General features: G+C 49.0%; 1 protein-coding gene across 1 annotated transcript in view; it reads right to left on the reverse strand.

Moving 5' to 3' along the window:
- Positions 1 to 455: 455 nt before the first annotated feature.
- LOC138968226 (transmembrane protein 232-like) overlaps positions 456 to 22,452 on the reverse strand; it is a 42,530-nt gene continuing 20,533 nt past the window's right edge. The window contains exons 13-17 of the mRNA XM_070340776.1: positions 22,142 to 22,379; positions 20,776 to 20,957; positions 19,355 to 19,581; positions 17,759 to 17,852; positions 456 to 3,092 (exon numbers count right to left, since the gene is read on the reverse strand). Of these exons, the coding sequence (XP_070196877.1) occupies positions 2,901 to 3,092; positions 17,759 to 17,852; positions 19,355 to 19,581; positions 20,776 to 20,957; positions 22,142 to 22,379 (933 nt within the window). The 3' untranslated portion in view covers positions 456 to 2,900. The remainder of the gene's footprint in view (positions 3,093 to 17,758; positions 17,853 to 19,354; positions 19,582 to 20,775; positions 20,958 to 22,141; positions 22,380 to 22,452) is intronic.

Consider the following 22,452-nt stretch of genomic DNA (forward strand, 5'->3'; position numbering starts at 1 on the left):
CTCTGCCATCTCTTTCCCATGCAGAATCTCTCGTTCTCACTTCCTATTTCTTCCAAACACACACACACATATATATGTTACAGTTAATCTGTGAAACCAGGGAATACTTGTATTAACTAGGTAATACATGAATTAACTGACGGAAAAAAACAGTTAATTCATGTATTACCTAAAAATAGTTTAGTTAATACACGTATTCCCTGGTTTCACAGAACTGTAACACATACACACACACTGACACAGCCACACAAATACTGACACACACACACACTGACACAGCCACACAAATACTGACACGCACCCACACACACACACACACACACACACACACTGACACAGCCACACAAATACTGACACGCACCCACACACACACACACACACACACACACATACACTGACACAGCCACACAAATACTGACACGCCACCCACACACACACACACACACACAACCAAATGAAGCATCAGGCCACATCTTATATTTCAAATTCAGATTTAAAAACAATGTAAATTGTATCACAAATCAAAATGCTGATTGGACATTATAACAAGAAATGCTTTTGTTCTGAACTTCAACATTTGTAAAAACCAATATACAACATATCCCGAGATATCTTCATAGCCTGATCAGAAATTAATTAAACTGTTTCCAAACAGAAAAATGTTATATATATATATATATATATACAAACACAACTGCATGCAATAATACTGTTGAAAATAACAAAGAACAGAAACACTGCTAGATCAGAGCAAAAGCAAATTTCACAAAAATGTTGGTCAGCTCATAAACATTTCAAATAGCATTTCAATGATAGCACTGTGCAGTGTAAATAAAACTTGATTGTGCAAATGTCATTTGCACAATCAAGTTTTATTTACACTGAACAATGCTATCACAAACATGGTGTAGATGGTCCAAAGGTAAGCAATGATCCAAAGTTCAAATAGCAATTATTTCAAATATTAAATTAAATGGTCTGAAGATAATGATTCAGGAAGCTCTCTCTCTCTCTCTCTCTCTCTCTCTCTCTCTCTCTCTCTCTCTCTCTCTCTCTCTCTCTCTCTCTCTCTCTCTCTCTCTCTCTCTCTCCCTCTCCCCCCCTCTCTCTCTCTCTCCCTCTCTCTCTCTCTCTCTCACCCACACACAAATCCACATGACAACTCAGGTCATATTACACATTTCAAATTAAAATGTAAAAAACAAGGCAAATTTGTATCACATAATAAAAACTGCTATTGGGACATTTTAATTGTCAGAGATACCATCTCCCTGTGTACACACTCATGTAAACCACTACACATCTGTCCACACCTTTGCATGGAGTCAAACTAAAAGCCTTCAACTTGGAAACATACAAAAACTCAGCAGCCAAGCTGCTTCTTCTGCAGAGCCGGCATTTAACAACAACAAAATGCGTATTGACAAAAGTGAAATTAATTCATCCCAATACATGGGTGGGACTGAAAACTGTCATGAAACCTGAAGAAAGTTAAGAGGGGGTCTGGGGGCTGGCTCCCAGACGCTGAAGGATTTGTATAATTAACAACCAAAAAAACGTCACCACAGACATTACAAATCTGGAATTTCTGGAATATAACGGAAGAATCCCACCCATGCAAATCAGGGTTCCACATCACGTAGAATTAAGGGTATAATAACCTTTGACCCTCCAAATCACGTACGAGATGCTCTCTGAAGAGGTATAAATACGTAACTGTTTTCTTCCAAAGAGGTAAAAAAAAACGTACGAGTCAAACGCTGAAAGGGTATAGCCTTTGCTAGTTTACAAGCAACAGCACGCAGGCCGCCTGCTCTACTGAGACCACTAAAGTACACACCGTGTTCGTGCCACTCCTCTGTCGACACTGACACGCCGTGAAGCAGAGGTTGCCTCCCTTGTCCTCAAACTGCGCGATATCTTTAAACTGATCATCTCGATGGCACTGTTCGCTTTAGCCTATCCGGTGCTGTCGCCTGCTCAAAAAAATGCCTCGCAAAACGCTCTGGGAAAAAAATGACATTTCATGGATACACCGATTGTCACTCATACCCTGTGAAAAATCTGGAAGGGGTATAAAAACCCTTTACTTTTTTCCTGAAAGGGTATGAAGGGGATATAGCTCAGTTGGTAGCGCGCTGGATTTGTATTCAGTTGGCCGCTGTCAGCGTGAGTTCGATCCCAGGTTCGGCGGAAATTTATTTCAGAGTCAACTTTGTGTGCAGACTCTCTTCGGTGTCCGAACCCTCCCCCCGTGTACACTACATTGGGTGTGCACGTTAAAGATCCCACGATTGACAAAAGGGTCTTTCCTGGCAAAATTGCTTAGGCACAGTTAATAATTGTCTACCTATACCCGTGTGACTTGGAATAATAGGCCGTGAAAGGTAAATATGCGCCGAAATGGCTGCAATCTACTGGCCGTATAAAATTTCATCTCACACGGCATCACTGCAGAGCGCCTAGAACTGTACCCACGGAATATGCGCGATATAAGCGTCATTGATTGATTGATTGATGAATACCCTTGACTTTTGGGCTTGTGTGGAACCCTGCAGATATTCCAACTCTGCACAAGAAGAAGCCAGCTTGTGGACTTGGGGTATGAATACAAGTGAGGGATACAGTATCTGAGAAAATCAGGTCTTAAAAGGGAGGGAGTCTTAAATTGGGGTGTCTTAAAAGGGGGGTTCATCTGTACTCTTAATTATTTGGGGTATGAGTCCCAAGTGCAGGCTTTGCATCTCACTTTGGGCTGGTGACGCCTGGAGATTTTGCGGCCAAGGTTTTTCGCTGGGGTTTCTTTGTAAGGAAAGTATATTTAAGTACTATCAACTCTTCTTCTATCGCAAGGAAACGTAAGCCCAAATATCCACACGCTAAGATACAGGCTTCGCATCTCACTTTGGGCTGGTGACGCCTGAAGATTTTGCGGACGAAGTTTTGCGCTTGGGTTTGTTGGCGGCCAGTTTCTTGGCCTTGTTCTCCTCCCTGTGTCTCTGCTGCTCCTCCTCCTCTTTCTGCTTCTTCTCTAGCTCCTTCCTCCTCTCCTCCTTATCCCCGTCCAGTTTGGTCTGCAGCTCTTTGCGCCACTGGACATAATCACAAACACAAAGGTCAGAGGTGAAACACAAAACAGCCGAAGGTAGACAACCCATCAGGACAACTAGCCACTCTCAGATTTGTCTGCAGCTCTTTGCGCCACTGGAGAAAATCACAAACACAGAGGTCAGGGATGTTACGAGAAAAAACTTAAAGGAGACAACCCATCAGGACAATTAGCTACTCTTTCGCACATTTCTCCAGTGACATAAACATTCATGCGATACAGAAAAATGAATGCCTTGTGTAAGGCATCTTCGCTTTACTTTACTTATGTAGCTCAAAGTGGTTTTTTTGGTTCTGTTTTGAGATTTTGGGAGTGGATGAAGGAAGTCAGGTAATGACTCTCTGATTTTCTGTCAATTGTACTTTCATCCCTCCACAACCCCCTCCCCCACCCCCTCACTCATTCCACCAACACTTCACCCTACTCCCTTGCTCTCAGACACCAACACTTCACCCTACTCCCTTGCTCTCAGACACCAACACTTCACCCTACTCCCTTGCTCTGAGACACCAACACTTCACCCTACTCCCTTGCTCTCAGACACCAACACTTCACCCTACTCCCTTGCTCTCAGACACCAACACTTCACCCTACTCCCTTGCTCTGAGACACCAACACTTCACCCTACTCCCTTGCTCTCAGACACCAACACTTCACCCTACTCCCTTGCTCTCAGACACCAACACTTCACCCTACTCCCTTGCTCTCAGACACCAACACTTCACCCTACTCCCTTGCTCTCAGACACCAACACTTCACCCTACTCCCTTGCTCTGAGACACCAACACTTCACCCTACTCCCTTGCTCTCAGACACCAACACTTCACCCTACTCCCTTGCTCTCAGACACCAACACTTCACCCTACTCCCTTGCTCTCAGACACCAACACTTCACCCTACTCCCTTGCTCTCAGACACCAATACTTCACCCTACTCCCTTGCTCTCAGACACCAACACTTCACCCTACTCCCTTGCTCTCAGACACCAACACTTCACCCTACTCCCTTGCTCTCAGACACCAACACTTCACCCTACTCCCTTGCTCTCAGACACCAACACTTCACCCTACTCCCTTGCTCTGAGACACCAACACTTCACCCTACTCCCTTGCTCTCAGACACCAACACTTCACCCTACTCCCTTGCTCTCAGACACCAACACTTCACCCTACTCCCTTGCTCTCAGACACCAACACTTCACCCTACTCCCTTGCTCTCAGACACCAACACTTCACCCTACTCCCTTGCTCTCAGACACCAACACTTCACCCTACTCCCTTGCTCTCAGACACCAACACTTCACCCTACTCCCTTGCTCTCAGACACCAACACTTCACCCTACTCCCTTGCTCTGAGACACCAACACTTCACCCTACTCCCTTGCTCTCAGACACCAACACTTCACCCTACTCCCTTGCTCTGAGACACCAACACTTCACCCTACTCCCTTGCTCTCAGACACCAACACTTCACCCTACTCCCTTGCTCTCAGACACCAACACTTCACCCTACTCCCTTGCTCTCAGACACCAACACTTCACCCTACTCCCTTGCTCTCAGACACCAATACTTCACCCTACTCCCTTGCTCTCAGACACCAACACTTCACCCTACTCCCTTGCTCTCAGACACCAACACTTCACCCTACTCCCTTGCTCTCAGACACCAACACTTCACCCTACTCCCTTGCTCTCAGACACCAACACTTCACCCTACTCCCTTGCTCTGAGACACCAACACTTCACCCTACTCCCTTGCTCTCAGACACCAACACTTCACCCTACTCCCTTGCTCTCAGACACCAACACTTCACCCTACTCCCTTGCTCTCAGACACCAACACTTCACCCTACTCCCTTGCTCTGAGACACCAACACTTCACCCTACTCCCTTGCTCTCAGACACCAACACTTCACCCTACTCCCTTGCTCTCAGACACCAACACTTCACCCTACTCCCTTGCTCTGAGACACCAACACTTCACCCTACTCCCTTGCTCTGAGACACCAACACTTCACCCTACTCCCTTGCTCTCAGACACCAACACTTCACCCTACTCCCTTGCTCTCAGACACCAACACTTCACCCTACTCCCTTGCTCTGAGACACCAACACTTCACCCTACTCCCTTGCTCTGAGACACCAACACTTCACCCTACTCCCTTGCTCTCAGACACCAACACTTCACCCTACTCCCTTGCTCTCAGACACCAACACTTCACCCTACTCCCTTGCTCTCAGACACCAACACTTCACCCTACTCCCTTGCTCTCAGACACCAACACTTCACCCTACTCCCTTGCTCTCAGACACCAACACTTCACCCTACTCCCTTGCTCTCAGACACCAACACTTCACCCTACTCCCTTGCTCTCAGACACCAACACTTCACCCTACTCCCTTGCTCTCAGACACCAATACTTCACCCTACTCCCTTGCTCTCAGACACCAATACTTCACCCTACTCCCTTGCTCTCAGACACCAATACTTCACCCTACTCCCTTGCTCTCAGACACCAATACTTCACCCTACTCCCTTGCTCTCAGACACCAATACTTCACCCTACTCCCTTGCTCTCAGACACCAACACTTCACCCTACTCCCTTGCTCTCAGACACCAACACTTCACCCTACTCCCTTGCTCTCAGACACCAATACTTCACCCTACTCCCTTGCTCTCAGACACCAACACTTCACCCTACTCCCTTGCTCTCAGACACCAACACTTCACCCTACTCCCTTGCTCTCAGACACCAATACTTCACCCTACTCCCTTGCTCTCAGACACCAACACTTCACCCTACTCCCTTGCTCTCAGACACCAACACTTCACCCTACTCCCTTGCTCTCAGACACCAACACTTCACCCTACTCCCTTGCTCTCAGACACCAACACTTCACCCTACTCCCTTGCTCTCAGACACCAACACTTCACCCTACTCCCTTGCTCTCAGACACCAACACTTCACCCTACTCCCTTGCTCTCAGACACCAACACTTCACCCTACTCCCTTGCTCTGAGACACCAACACTTCACCCTACTCCCTTGCTCTGAGACACCAACACTTCACCCTACTCCCTTGCTCTCAGACACCAACACTTCACCCTACTCCCTTGCTCTCAGACACCAACACTTCACCCTACTCCCTTGCTCTCAGACACCAACACTTCACCCTACTCCCTTGCTCTCAGACACCAACACTTCACCCTACTCCCTTGCTCTCAGACACCAACACTTCACCCTACTCCCTTGCTCTCAGACACCAACACTTCACCCTACTCCCTTGCTCTCAGACACCAACACTTCACCCTACTCCCTTGCTCTGAGACACCAACACTTCACCCTACTCCCTTGCTCTCAGACACCAACACTTCACCCTACTCCCTTGCTCTCAGACACCAACACTTCACCCTACTCCCTTGCTCTCAGACACCAACACTTCACCCTACTCCCTTGCTCTCAGACACCAACACTTCACCCTACTCCCTTGCTCTCAGACACCAACACTTCACCCTACTCCCTTGCTCTCAGACACCAACACTTCACCCTACTCCCTTGCTCTCAGACACCAACACTTCACCCTACTCCCTTGCTCTCAGACACCAACACTTCACCCTACTCCCTTGCTCTCAGACACCAACACTTCACCCTACTCCCTTGCTCTCAGACACCAACACTTCACCCTACTCCCTTGCTCTGAGACACCAACACTTCACCCTACTCCCTTGCTCTCAGACACCAACACTTCACCCTACTCCCTTGCTCTCAGACACCAACACTTCACCCTACTCCCTTGCTCTCAGACACCAACACTTCACCCTACTCCCTTGCTCTGAGACACCAACACTTCACCCTACTCCCTTGCTCTCAGACACCAACACTTCACCCTACTCCCTTGCTCTCAGACACCAACACTTCACCCTACTCCCTTGCTCTGAGACACCAACACTTCACCCTACTCCCTTGCTCTGAGACACCAACACTTCACCCTACTCCCTTGCTCTCAGACACCAACACTTCACCCTACTCCCTTGCTCTCAGACACCAACACTTCACCCTACTCCCTTGCTCTCAGACACCAACACTTCACCCTACTCCCTTGCTCTCAGACACCAACACTTCACCCTACTCCCTTGCTCTGAGACACCAACACTTCACCCTACTCCCTTGCTCTCAGACACCAACACTTCACCCTACTCCCTTGCTCTCAGACACCAACACTTCACCCTACTCCCTTGCTCTCAGACACCAACACTTCACCCTACTCCCTTGCTCTGAGACACCAACACTTCACCCTACTCCCTTGCTCTCAGACACCAACACTTCACCCTACTCCCTTGCTCTGAGACACCAACACTTCACCCTACTCCCTTGCTCTCAGACACCAACACTTCACCCTACTCCCTTGCTCTGAGACACCAACACTTCACCCTACTCCCTTGCTCTCAGACACCAACACTTCACCCTACTCCCTTGCTCTCAGACACCAACACTTCACCCTACTCCCTTGCTCTCAGACACCAACACTTCACCCTACTCCCTTGCTCTCAGACACCAACACTTCACCCTACTCCCTTGCTCTCAGACACCAACACTTCACCCTACTCCCTTGCTCTCAGACACCAACACTTCACCCTACTCCCTTGCTCTCAGACACCAACACTTCACCCTACTCCCTTGCTCTCAGACACCAATACTTCACCCTACTCCCTTGCTCTCAGACACCAATACTTCACCCTACTCCCTTGCTCTCAGACACCAACACTTCACCCTACTCCCTTGCTCTCAGACACCAACACTTCACCCTACTCCCTTGCTCTCAGACACCAATACTTCACCCTACTCCCTTGCTCTCAGACACCAACACTTCACCCTACTCCCTTGCTCTCAGACACCAACACTTCACCCTACTCCCTTGCTCTCAGACACCAATACTTCACCCTACTCCCTTGCTCTCAGACACCAACACTTCACCCTACTCCCTTGCTCTCAGACACCAACACTTCACCCTACTCCCTTGCTCTCAGACACCAACACTTCACCCTACTCCCTTGCTCTCAGACACCAACACTTCACCCTACTCCCTTGCTCTCAGACACCAACACTTCACCCTACTCCCTTGCTCTCAGACACCAACACTTCACCCTACTCCCTTGCTCTCAGACACCAACACTTCACCCTACTCCCTTGCTCTGAGACACCAACACTTCACCCTACTCCCTTGCTCTCAGACACCAACACTTCACCCTACTCCCTTGCTCTCAGACACCAACACTTCACCCTACTCCCTTGCTCTCAGACACCAACACTTCACCCTACTCCCTTGCTCTCAGACACCAATACTTCACCCTACTCCCTTGCTCTCAGACACCAACACTTCACCCTACTCCCTTGCTCTCAGACACCAACACTTCACCCTACTCCCTTGCTCTGAGACACCAACACTTCACCCTACTCCCTTGCTCTCAGACACCAACACTTCACCCTACTCCCTTGCTCTGAGACACCAACACTTCACCCTACTCCCTTGCTCTCAGACACCAACACTTCACCCTACTCCCTTGCTCTCAGACACCAATACTTCACCCTACTCCCTTGCTCTCAGACACCAACACTTCACCCTACTCCCTTGCTCTCAGACACCAACACTTCACCCTACTCCCTTGCTCTCAGACACCAACACTTCACCCTACTCCCTTGCTCTCAGACACCAACACTTCACCCTACTCCCTTGCTCTGAGACACCAACACTTCACCCTACTCCCTTGCTCTCAGACACCAACACTTCACCCTACTCCCTTGCTCTCAGACACCAACACTTCACCCTACTCCCTTGCTCTGAGACACCAACACTTCACCCTACTCCCTTGCTCTCAGACACCAACACTTCACCCTACTCCCTTGCTCTGAGACACCAACACTTCACCCTACTCCCTTGCTCTCAGACACCAACACTTCACCCTACTCCCTTGCTCTCAGACACCAATACTTCACCCTACTCCCTTGCTCTCAGACACCAACACTTCACCCTACTCCCTTGCTCTCAGACACCAACACTTCACCCTACTCCCTTGCTCTGAGACACCAACACTTCACCCTACTCCCTTGCTCTCAGACACCAACACTTCACCCTACTCCCTTGCTCTCAGACACCAACACTTCACCCTACTCCCTTGCTCTGAGACACCAACACTTCACCCTACTCCCTTGCTCTGAGACACCAACACTTCACCCTACTCCCTTGCTCTCAGACACCAACACTTCACCCTACTCCCTTGCTCTCAGACACCAACACTTCACCCTACTCCCTTGCTCTCAGACACCAACACTTCACCCTACTCCCTTGCTCTCAGACACCAACACTTCACCCTACTCCCTTGCTCTCAGACACCAACACTTCACCCTACTCCCTTGCTCTCAGACACCAACACTTCACCCTACTCCCTTGCTCTCAGACACCAACACTTCACCCTACTCCCTTGCTCTCAGACACCAACACTTCACCCTACTCCCTTGCTCTCAGACACCAACACTTCACCCTACTCCCTTGCTCTCAGACACCAACACTTCACCCTACTCCCTTGCTCTCAGACACCAACACTTCACCCTACTCCCTTGCTCTCAGACACCAACACTTCACCCTACTCCCTTGCTCTCAGACACCAACACTTCACCCTACTCCCTTGCTCTCAGACACCAACACTTCACCCTACTCCCTTGCTCTGAGACACCAACACTTCACCCTACTCCCTTGCTCTCAGACACCAACACTTCACCCTACTCCCTTGCTCTGAGACACCAACACTTCACCCTACTCCCTTGCTCTCAGACACCAACACTTCACCCTACTCCCTTGCTCTCAGACACCAACACTTCACCCTACTCCCTTGCTCTGAGACACCAACACTTCACCCTACTCCCTTGCTCTGAGACACCAACACTTCACCCTACTCCCTTGCTCTCAGACACCAACACTTCACCCTACTCCCTTGCTCTCAGACACCAACACTTCACCCTACTCCCTTGCTCTGAGACACCAACACTTCACCCTACTCCCTTGCTCTGAGACACCAACACTTCACCCTACTCCCTTGCTCTCAGACACCAACACTTCACCCTACTCCCTTGCTCTCAGACACCAACACTTCACCCTACTCCCTTGCTCTCAGACACCAACACTTCACCCTACTCCCTTGCTCTCAGACACCAACACTTCACCCTACTCCCTTGCTCTCAGACACCAACACTTCACCCTACTCCCTTGCTCTCAGACACCAACACTTCACCCTACTCCCTTGCTCTCAGACACCAACACTTCACCCTACTCCCTTGCTCTCAGACACCAATACTTCACCCTACTCCCTTGCTCTCAGACACCAATACTTCACCCTACTCCCTTGCTCTCAGACACCAACACTTCACCCTACTCCCTTGCTCTCAGACACCAACACTTCACCCTACTCCCTTGCTCTCAGACACCAATACTTCACCCTACTCCCTTGCTCTCAGACACCAACACTTCACCCTACTCCCTTGCTCTCAGACACCAACACTTCACCCTACTCCCTTGCTCTCAGACACCAATACTTCACCCTACTCCCTTGCTCTCAGACACCAACACTTCACCCTACTCCCTTGCTCTCAGACACCAACACTTCACCCTACTCCCTTGCTCTCAGACACCAACACTTCACCCTACTCCCTTGCTCTCAGACACCAACACTTCACCCTACTCCCTTGCTCTCAGACACCAACACTTCACCCTACTCCCTTGCTCTCAGACACCAACACTTCACCCTACTCCCTTGCTCTCAGACACCAACACTTCACCCTACTCCCTTGCTCTGAGACACCAACACTTCACCCTACTCCCTTGCTCTCAGACACCAACACTTCACCCTACTCCCTTGCTCTCAGACACCAACACTTCACCCTACTCCCTTGCTCTCAGACACCAACACTTCACCCTACTCCCTTGCTCTCAGACACCAATACTTCACCCTACTCCCTTGCTCTCAGACACCAACACTTCACCCTACTCCCTTGCTCTCAGACACCAACACTTCACCCTACTCCCTTGCTCTGAGACACCAACACTTCACCCTACTCCCTTGCTCTCAGACACCAACACTTCACCCTACTCCCTTGCTCTGAGACACCAACACTTCACCCTACTCCCTTGCTCTCAGACACCAACACTTCACCCTACTCCCTTGCTCTCAGACACCAATACTTCACCCTACTCCCTTGCTCTCAGACACCAACACTTCACCCTACTCCCTTGCTCTCAGACACCAACACTTCACCCTACTCCCTTGCTCTCAGACACCAACACTTCACCCTACTCCCTTGCTCTCAGACACCAACACTTCACCCTACTCCCTTGCTCTCAGACACCAACACTTCACCCTACTCCCTTGCTCTCAGACACCAACACTTCACCCTACTCCCTTGCTCTCAGACACCAACACTTCACCCTACTCCCTTGCTCTGAGACACCAACACTTCACCCTACTCCCTTGCTCTCATACACCAACACTTCACCCTACTCCCTTGCTCTCAGACACCAACACTTCACCCTACTCCCTTGCTCTCAGACACCAACACTTCACCCTACTCCCTTGCTCTCAGACACCAATACTTCACCCTACTCCCTTGCTCTCAGACACCAACACTTCACCCTACTCCCTTGCTCTCAGACACCAACACTTCACCCTACTCCCTTGCTCTGAGACACCAACACTTCACCCTACTCCCTTGCTCTCAGACACCAACACTTCACCCTACTCCCTTGCTCTCAGACACCAACACTTCACCCTACTCCCTTGCTCTGAGACACCAACACTTCACCCTACTCCCTTGCTCTGAGACACCAACACTTCACCCTACTCCCTTGCTCTCAGACACCAACACTTCACCCTACTCCCTTGCTCTCAGACACCAACACTTCACCCTACTCCCTTGCTCTCAGACACCAACACTTCACCCTACTCCCTTGCTCTCAGACACCAACACTTCACCCTACTCCCTTGCTCTCAGACACCAACACTTCACCCTACTCCCTTGCTCTCAGACACCAACACTTCACCCTACTCCCTTGCTCTCAGACACCAACACTTCACCCTACTCCCTTGCTCTCAGACACCAACACTTCACCCTACTCCCTTGCTCTCAGACACCAACACTTCACCCTACTCCCTTGCTCTCAGACACCAACACTTCACCCTACTCCCTTGCTCTCAGACACCAACACTTCACCCTACTCCCTTGCTCTCAGACACCAACACTTCATCCTACTCCCTTGCTCTCAGACACCAACACTTCACCCTACTCCCTTGCTCTCAGACACCAACACTTCACCCTACTCCCTTGCTCTCAGACACCAACACTTCACCCTACTCCCTTGCTCTCAGACACCAACACTTCACCCTACTCCCTTGCTCTCAGACACCAACACTTCACCCTACTCCCTTGCTCTCAGACACCAACACTTCACCCTACTCCCTTGCTCTCAGACACCAACACTTCACCCTACTCCCTTGCTCTCAGACACCAACACTTCACCCTACTCCCTTGCTCTGAGACACCAACACTTCACCCTACTCCCTTGCTCTGAGACACCAACACTTCACCCTACTCCCTTGCTCTCAGACACCAACACTTCACCCTACTCCCTTGCTCTGAGACACCAACACTTCACCCTACTCCCTTGCTCTCAGACACCAATACTTCACCCTACTCCCTTGCTCTCAGACACCAACACTTCACCCTACTCCCTTGCTCTGAGACACCAACACTTCACCCTACTCCCTTGCTCTCAGACACCAATACTTCACCCTACTCCCTTGCTCTCAGACACCAACACTTCACCCTACTCCCTTGCTCTCAGACACCAACACTTCACCCTACTCCCTTGCTCTCAGACACCAACACTTCACCCTACTCCCTTGCTCTGAGACACCAACACTTCACCCTACTCCCTTGCTCTCAGACACCAACACTTCACCCTACTCCCTTGCTCTCAGACACCAACACTTCACCCTACTCCCTTGCTCTCAGACACCAACACTTCACCCTACTCCCTTGCTCTCAGACACCAATACTTCACCCTACTCCCTTGCTCTCAGACACCAACACTTCACCCTACTCCCTTGCTCTCAGACACCAACACTTCACCCTACTCCCTTGCTCTGAGACACCAACACTTCACCCTACTCCCTTGCTCTCAGACACCAACACTTCACCCTACTCCCTTGCTCTGAGACACCAACACTTCACCCTACTCCCTTGCTCTCAGACACCAACACTTCACCCTACTCCCTTGCTCTCAGACACCAATACTTCACCCTACTCCCTTGCTCTCAGACACCAACACTTCACCCTACTCCCTTGCTCTCAGACACCAACACTTCACCCTACTCCCTTGCTCTCAGACACCAACACTTCACCCTACTCCCTTGCTCTCAGACACCAACACTTCACCCTACTCCCTTGCTCTCAGACACCAACACTTCACCCTACTCCCTTGCTCTCAGACACCAACACTTCACCCTACTCCCTTGCTCTCAGACACCAACACTTCACCCTACTCCCTTGCTCTGAGACACCAACACTTCACCCTACTCCCTTGCTCTCAGACACCAACACTTCACCCTACTCCCTTGCTCTCAGACACCAACACTTCACCCTACTCCCTTGCTCTCAGACACCAACACTTCACCCTACTCCCTTGCTCTCAGACACCAACACTTCACCCTACTCCCTTGCTCTCAGACACCAACACTTCACCCTACTCCCTTGCTCTCAGACACCAACACTTCACCCTACTCCCTTGCTCTGAGACACCAACACTTCACCCTACTCCCTTGCTCTCAGACACCAACACTTCACCCTACTCCCTTGCTCTCAGACACCAACACTTCACCCTACTCCCTTGCTCTGAGACACCAACACTTCACCCTACTCCCTTGCTCTGAGACACCAACACTTCACCCTACTCCCTTGCTCTCAGACACCAACACTTCACCCTACTCCCTTGCTCTCAGACACCAACACTTCACCCTACTCCCTTGCTCTCAGACACCAACACTTCACCCTACTCCCTTGCTCTCAGACACCAACACTTCACCCTACTCCCTTGCTCTCAGACACCAACACTTCACCCTACTCCCTTGCTCTCAGACACCAACACTTCACCCTACTCCCTTGCTCTGAGACACCAACACTTCACCCTACTCCCTTGCTCTCAGACACCAACACTTCACCCTACTCCCTTGCTCTCAGACACCAACACTTCACCCTACTCCCTTGCTCTCAGACACCAACACTTCACCCTACTCCCTTGCTCTCAGACACCAACACTTCACCCTACTCCCTTGCTCTCAGACACCAACACTTCACCCTACTCCCTTGCTCTCAGACACCAACACTTCACCCTACTCCCTTGCTCTCAGACACCAACACTTCACCCTACTCCCTTGCTCTCAGACACCAACACTTCACCCTACTCCCTTGCTCTCAGACACCAACACTTCACCCTACTCCCTTGCTCTCAGACACCAACACTTCACCCTACTCCCTTGCTCTCAGACACCAACACTTCACCCTACTCCCTTGCTCTCAGACACCAACACTTCACCCTACTCCCTTGCTCTCAGACACCAACACTTCACCCTACTCCCTTGCTCTGAGACACCAACACTTCACCCTACTCCCTTGCTCTGAGACACCAACACTTCACCCTACTCCCTTGCTCTCAGACACCAACACTTCACCCTACTCCCTTGCTCTGAGACACCAACACTTCACCCTACTCCCTTGCTCTGAGACACCAACACTTCACCCTACTCCCTTGCTCTGAGACACCAACACTTCACCCTACTCCCTTGCTCTCAGACACCAACACTTCACCCTACTCCCTTGCTCTCAGACACCAACACTTCACCCTACTCCCTTGCTCTCAGACACCAACACTTCACCCTACTCCCTTGCTCTCAGACACCAACACTTCACCCTACTCCCTTGCTCTCAGACACCAACACTTCACCCTACTCCCTTGCTCTGAGACACCAACACTTCACCCTACTCCCTTGCTCTCAGACACCAACACTTCACCCTACTCCCTTGCTCTGAGACACCAACACTTCACCCTACTCCCTTGCTCTGAGACACCAACACTTCACCCTACTCCCTTGCTCTGAGACACCAACACTTCACCCTACTCCCTTGCTCTCAGACACCAACACTTCACCCTACTCCCTTGCTCTCAGACACCAACACTTCACCCTACTCCCTTGCTCTCAGACACCAACACTTCACCCTACTCCCTTGCTCTCAGACACCAACACTTCACCCTACTCCCTTGCTCTCAGACACCAACACTTCACCCTACTCCCTTGCTCTGAGACACCAACACTTCACCCTACTCCCTTGCTCTGAGACACCAACACTTCACCCTACTCCCTTGCTCTCAGACACCAACACTTCACCCTACTCCCTTGCTCTGAGACACCAACACTTCACCCTACTCCCTTGCTCTGAGACACCAACACTTCACCCTACTCCCTTGCTCTCAGACACCAACACTTCACCCTACTCCCTTGCTCTCAGACACCAACACTTCACCCTACTCCCTTGCTCTCAGACACCAACACTTCACCCTACTCCCTTGCTCTCAGACACCAACACTTCACCCTACTCCCTTGCTCTCAGACACCAACACTTCACCCTACTCCCTTGCTCTCAGACACCAACACTTCACCCTACTCCCTTGCTCTCAGACACCAACACTTCACCCTACTCCCTTGCTCTCAGACACCAACACTTCACCCTACTCCCTTGCTCTCAGACACCAACACTTCACCCTACTCCCTTGCTCTCAGACACCAACACTTCACCCTACTCCCTTGCTCTCAGACACCAACACTTCACCCTACTCCCTTGCTCTCAGACACCAATACTTCACCCTACTCCCTTGCTCTGAGACACCAACACTTCACCCTACTCCCTTGCTCTCAGACACCAACACTTCACCCTACTCCCTTGCTCTCAGACACCAACACTTCACCCTACTCCCTTGCTCTGAGACACCAACACTTCACCCTACTCCCTTGCTCTGAGACACCAACACTTCACCCTACTCCCTTGCTCTGAGACACCAACACTTCACCCTACTCCCTTGCTCTCAGACACCAACACTTCACCCTACTCCCTTGCTCTCAGACACCAACACTTCACCCTACTCCCTTGCTCTCAGACACCAACACTTCACCCTACTCCCTTGCTCTCAGACACCAACACTTCACCCTACTCCCTTGCTCTGAGACACCAACACTTCACCCTACTCCCTTGCTCTGAGACACCAACACTTCACCCTACTCCCTTGCTCTCAGACACCAACACTTCACCCTACTCCCTTGCTCTGAGACACCAACACTTCACCCTACTCCCTTGCTCTGAGACACCAACACTTCACCCTACTCCCTTGCTCTCAGACACCAACACTTCACCCTACTCCCTTGCTCTCAGACACCAACACTTCACCCTACTCCCTTGCTCTCAGACACCAACACTTCACCCTACTCCCTTGCTCTCAGACACCAACACTTCACCCTACTCCCTTGCTCTCAGACACCAACACTTCACCCTACTCCCTTGCTCTCAGACACCAACACTTCACCCTACTCCCTTGCTCTCAGACACCAACACTTCACCCTACTCCCTTGCTCTCAGACACCAACACTTCACCCTACTCCCTTGCTCTCAGACACCAACACTTCACCCTACTCCCTTGCTCTCAGACACCAACACTTCACCCTACTCCCTTGCTCTCAGACACCAACACTTCACCCTACTCCCTTGCTCTCAGACACCAACACTTCACCCTACTCCCTTGCTCTCAGACACCAACACTTCACCCTACTCCCTTGCTCTGAGACACCAACACTTCACCCTACTCCCTTGCTCTCAGACACCAACACTTCACCCTACTCCCTTGCTCTCAGACACCAACACTTCACCCTACTCCCTTGCTCTCAGACACCAACACTTCACCCTACTCCCTTGCTCTGAGACACCAACACTTCACCCTACTCCCTTGCTCTCAGACACCAACACTTCACCCTACTCCCTTGCTCTCAGACACCAACACTTCACCCTACTCCCTTGCTCTCAGACACCAACACTTCACCCTACTCCCTTGCTCTCAGACACCAACACTTCACCCTACTCCCTTGCTCTCAGACACCAACACTTCACCCTACTCCCTTGCTCTCAGACACCAACACTTCACCCTACTCCCTTGCTCTCAGACACCAACACTTCACCCTACTCCCTTGCTCTCAGACACCAACACTTCACCCTACTCCCTTGCTCTCAGACACCAACACTTCACCCTACTCCCTTGCTCTCAGACACCAACACTTCACCCTACTCCCTTGCTCTCAGACACCAATACCCATGTTTCTTTCCTCAACGCACTTTTTGTTATATCCTATTCCACAACTCGTTTCCTTGAATTGGTCAAAGTTTGCCTGTGGAAATCAATTTCTTAATTTGCACGACAATTTTTGTCACTGAACCATCATCCCTCCTCCCTCCCCCCCTCCCCCCCCCCCCCCCCCCCCCCCCTCCCAAAAAAAGGTACTCACCTGGTCCTCAACAATTCTGCGCAGATCAAAACTTGTCCTGGTGTTGTAGTTGACGGGAGGCTCGTACAGCGACGTTGCCAGGTCAATCTCTTCTCTAAAAAAAACACACCAGAAAGCGTTTAAAATACACAGACAGACACACACAAACACACTCACAGACACACGCATGCACGTGCCCATGCACGCACTCGCGCACGTACACACACACACACACACAAACACACTCTCAGACACACACACACAAACACACTCTCAGACAGACACACACACACACACACACACAAACACACTCTCAGACACACACACACACACAAACACACTCTCAGACACACACACACACACACACACACACACACACACACACACACACACACACACACACACAAACACATTCTCAGACACACACACACACAAACACACTCTCAGACACACACACACACACACACACACACGCATGCACGCACGCAGACAGCAGAATTAAATGGCAACGTCTGACAGAATAGGAAAACAGAATTAAATGGAAACATCAGACAAAGAAAACAAGAATGAAATTACTGGTATTGTCTGAAACAGAAAAATGAACAAAAATAAATGGAAATGTTAGGCTCACAAAAATTTTTTTAAATGTTTGGTAAGGTCTGGCACAGATAAAAAGAACAGAATGACATGGAAATGTCAGGAACAACAAAACAAGAAGGGCAAAGCCCATACGACTCACATGCTTGACCTTCTGCTTTACACATTTTTCCTACCAAAATACATGTGACCCTGACCCAAGGTCAAGGTCATCCAAGGTCATGCAACACAAAGCTGTTAATTCAAGACATAGGAAGTACAATGGTGCTTATTGGCTCTTTCTACCATGAGATATGGTCACTTTTAGTGGTTCACTGCCTTATTTTGGTCACATTTCATAAGGGTCAAAGTGACCTTGACCTTGATCATATGTGACCAAATGTGTCTCATGATGAAAGCATAACATGTGCCCCACATAATTTTTAAGTTTGAAACAGTTATCTTCCATAGTTCAGGGTCAAGGTCACTTCAAAATATGTATACAATTCAACTTTGAAGAGCTCCTGTGACCTTGACCTTGAAGCAAGGTAAACCAAACTGGTATCAAAAGATGGGGCTTACTTTGCCCTATATATCATATATAGGTGAGGTATTCAATCTCAAAAACTTCAGAGAAAATGGGAAAAATGTGAAAAATAGCTGTTTTTTAGACAACATTTATGGCCCCTGCGACCTTGACCTTGAAGCAAGGTCAAGATGCTATGTATGTTTTTTGGGGCCTTGTCGTCATACACCATCTTGCCAAATTTGGTACTGATAGACTGAATAGTGTCCAAGAAATATTCAACGTTAAAGTTTTCCGGCCGGCCGGCCGGCCGGCCGGCCGGACGGACGGACGGACGGACGGACGACTCGGGTGAGTACATAGACTCACTTTTGCTTCGCATGTGAGTCAATAAAAACAGAATTAAATGAAAATGTCTGGCACTGAAACAAAAACAGTCAAATGGAAATGTCTATCACAGAAAAAGACAGAATTAAATCGAAACGTCTGGCTAAAATAAACACCCAGTAACTCACTTGAGTGAAGTCCTCAGAGGATCTCTCTGTGTCGAGCGCTGCGACATCTGCGGCCTTCCTACCGTCTGACTGCGCACCGGGTGAGGCATTCTGGGAAGGGGCAGCTCCACTGGTGGGGGGAGGGGGGGCAGGTAGATCAAAGATAAGCCTGATGCGATGCGTCCTCCGATCGCCAGCTGACCCTCCCCCGGCTCTTTACCCAGAATGCCTTGCATGTCGGTGTGCACCTGCAACCATCATAAGACAAAGAATGAAAAAAATATTTAAATGGTTTTTTTAAATGTTGGAACGCTAGTGGTTAATCTGTTCCATTACAATAAAATGGCAAAATCGCTTTATCTTGCGCAAATACCGGACCACTTCTGGCAAATTTCTTCACAAATGTATGAGACCGAGCATTTTTTAATCATGAGTTCCAAGCTGTGTTGCACAATACTTGTCGACATTCAACACGCATCAGTTCTCACAACGACAACAAAAGACCACCGTAGGTGCAAATGTGCAAACTGATTGTGAGCCTCATCATACTGAGAGCTGAATGTCAACTCTTTCCAGATACAGTGGAACCCCCCATTTAAGACCCCCCATTTAAGACCCCCCATTTAAGACTTCCTCCGTTTTAAGACCTTCCTGTTTAGAGTTTTGGTTCATAACCTCTGTAAATTTACCTCCATTTTTGAGACTCTCTCCTGATTTTCTCAGATTTTTGGAGGTCTTAAAGGTCTTAAAGGTCCTTGTCTACATTTTTATACATAAATAGACATTTGACCATTAAAATGCTGAGTCTATTCCCTACAAATATCAAAAATACACCCCCCTTCGATCAAAAAGAACGAAGCAAGGGTATCCGTTTGAAAATTCATTGTAGTATTCCAGCATAGTAGAATATCCTTTTTTGGGAAATGCCAGGGGCAAAACTCCTCTCGAATACCGTGCATTTCGTTCGTTTAAAAAAAATCGTGGACAGCGCTCCAATATCCAGTCTCAAACTGTTGCTGTGACTGTGTAGGCGTGACTGTCAGCATAGAGACATGAATTTGATTGGTCGATATTTTTAGCACATAAGCACATGTTCTCAGCAAACAGAAAACAAAATATTGGAAGTGTCTGAGACACTACCCAAAAATAAAAACTTTTTTTTACATATATGTTTTTTTCTATAACTTTTTTCTCTAGATGGTTCTTTCATCATCTGACTTAACTTTTTATCGAAATCTAACCATAAGTTTATTTTAAAAAAGCAAAAATGTAGACGACCACCTATAAATGGGAGGTTCCACTGTAAAAAAATAAGCCAGAAACTGTCCAAACAGAGAGAAATAGTAAATAAAAAATTAAGCTTTTACTTTGCAGAATGGACAGTAGGCTGCTTCACATCATATCAGACATCAAATCACTGACCCTTCCTTCCCCCAACTCACCTGTCCCACTTTCAGAGCTTCCAGCACGCGGCCGTCTTTCTCAGCGGTGTGCGATCTGAGCAGAGCGTTCCAGGCGGCTGTACGCAGCCCCTCCCTGGCCTTGTCCCCTTCCAGGCTGCGTACCACCTTCACCAGACCCTGGATCGCTCCGTAGCGAATACGCCAACTCCAGTCGTTGGGGCCTGAGAGGTCAAAGGAATATCTTGTTACTGCAGTCTTATGGTGGATATATATTCATCAACTGCTTCCCTGAATTATTTTTCTGATTTTTTTTCAACACAAACAGAAACTGTTCATTATCTGCAAACCAATAAAACACACAAAAAACACAAATACAACGTTGCATAGTACAGTATCATAGCATATAACAACACATACACAAGTCTTCAAATGTACTTGGAGTTTCACAGGCATATTACTACAGTGGTACCTGTCATGTGAGGTCCCACCACTGAGAGAACACCTGCTGTGTCTTTTTGCCTTTTATCTTTACCAAAATATATTCATCATAACAGGCCACAAAATGCAATGTAGGGACAATTTTGGCCGGTACCAGACCAAGGCCATCCTTTCATCGCAGCTACCACTGTACTTTGAAGACATTTACCAATGAATCAAAGCTACAACAACAACAACAACAACAACAGCAGGAGCAGCAGCAGCAGCAGCAGCAGCAGCAGCTGCAACAGCAACAGCAACAACAACAACAGCACAACAACAATAATAATAAAAATAACAGCATTACATCAGTATATGTATTGTTGGCTGACATCATGATTGCCATGCTAATTTGTATCTGTCTGCATGGGGCACATGATATAAGTGTTCCCTCGAGTTTGTGTCCCTATTGTTTTTGGCTCACGTAAGTGTAGCCTATGCGATGCTAACTTTTGTCTGTCTGTGCGTGCGTGCGTGCGTGCGTGCGTATGTATGTATGTATGTCTGTGGTAGAAACTTTAACATTTGAAGACGTCACAACATTTGAAGACGTCACATTATGACGTAAGAGGGTTAGACGTCACGCGAAGGAATTACTGAAAGTCTCGGTCATTGTTATTTTGAGCGGGCCGAGACTAGTTTTTTCTTCGAAATCGGCCATTCAGATCTAGATCTAGTGTCTCGCTTTCTTGCACAGTGTCACCTATGCCGCTTACTGTGTGTGTGTGTGTGTGTGTATGTGTGACGAAGTGATTGAGTTTGTGTTACTGTTTGTCGATTTCTTACGTGAGCCTTGAAGGCTTCGCCTCTTGTTCATTTTGTTGTTGTAACATGTTTAAATTGAATAAAATCTTGTTTAAATCAACAACAACAACAACAACAAAAAACAACAACAAGTCACTATCAGTGAGAGATGACAGACACTGACCCCCATCAGTGGCTTCATTCAGCGCATGGAAAGCGGCAAGGTCCAGCAGGCCGGCGCTGGGAAGCTGGATGGTGGTGATCACGCGGTGCTGTGGCTCCGCCAGACGCAGGTTGGTGCCCACTAGCGCCATCTTCTGGATAGAGGCGGTGTTGCCGTGGATACAGATGTTGGCCAGCATGTCGGTGTAGGTGAAGGCCACCTCCCAGTGCCAGCCGTTGATTCCTGGCGTCTCTGGCAACTGGAGAAAGAGAAATGAAGAAACGTAAAATACAGCTCAAAACAGGACGGGTGTGCAGCCACCTCCAACTACC

The sequence above is a fragment of the Littorina saxatilis genome, linkage group LG6 (assembly GCF_037325665.1).
Source record: "Littorina saxatilis isolate snail1 linkage group LG6, US_GU_Lsax_2.0, whole genome shotgun sequence".
Lineage (NCBI taxonomy): Eukaryota > Metazoa > Mollusca > Gastropoda > Littorinimorpha > Littorinidae > Littorina > Littorina saxatilis.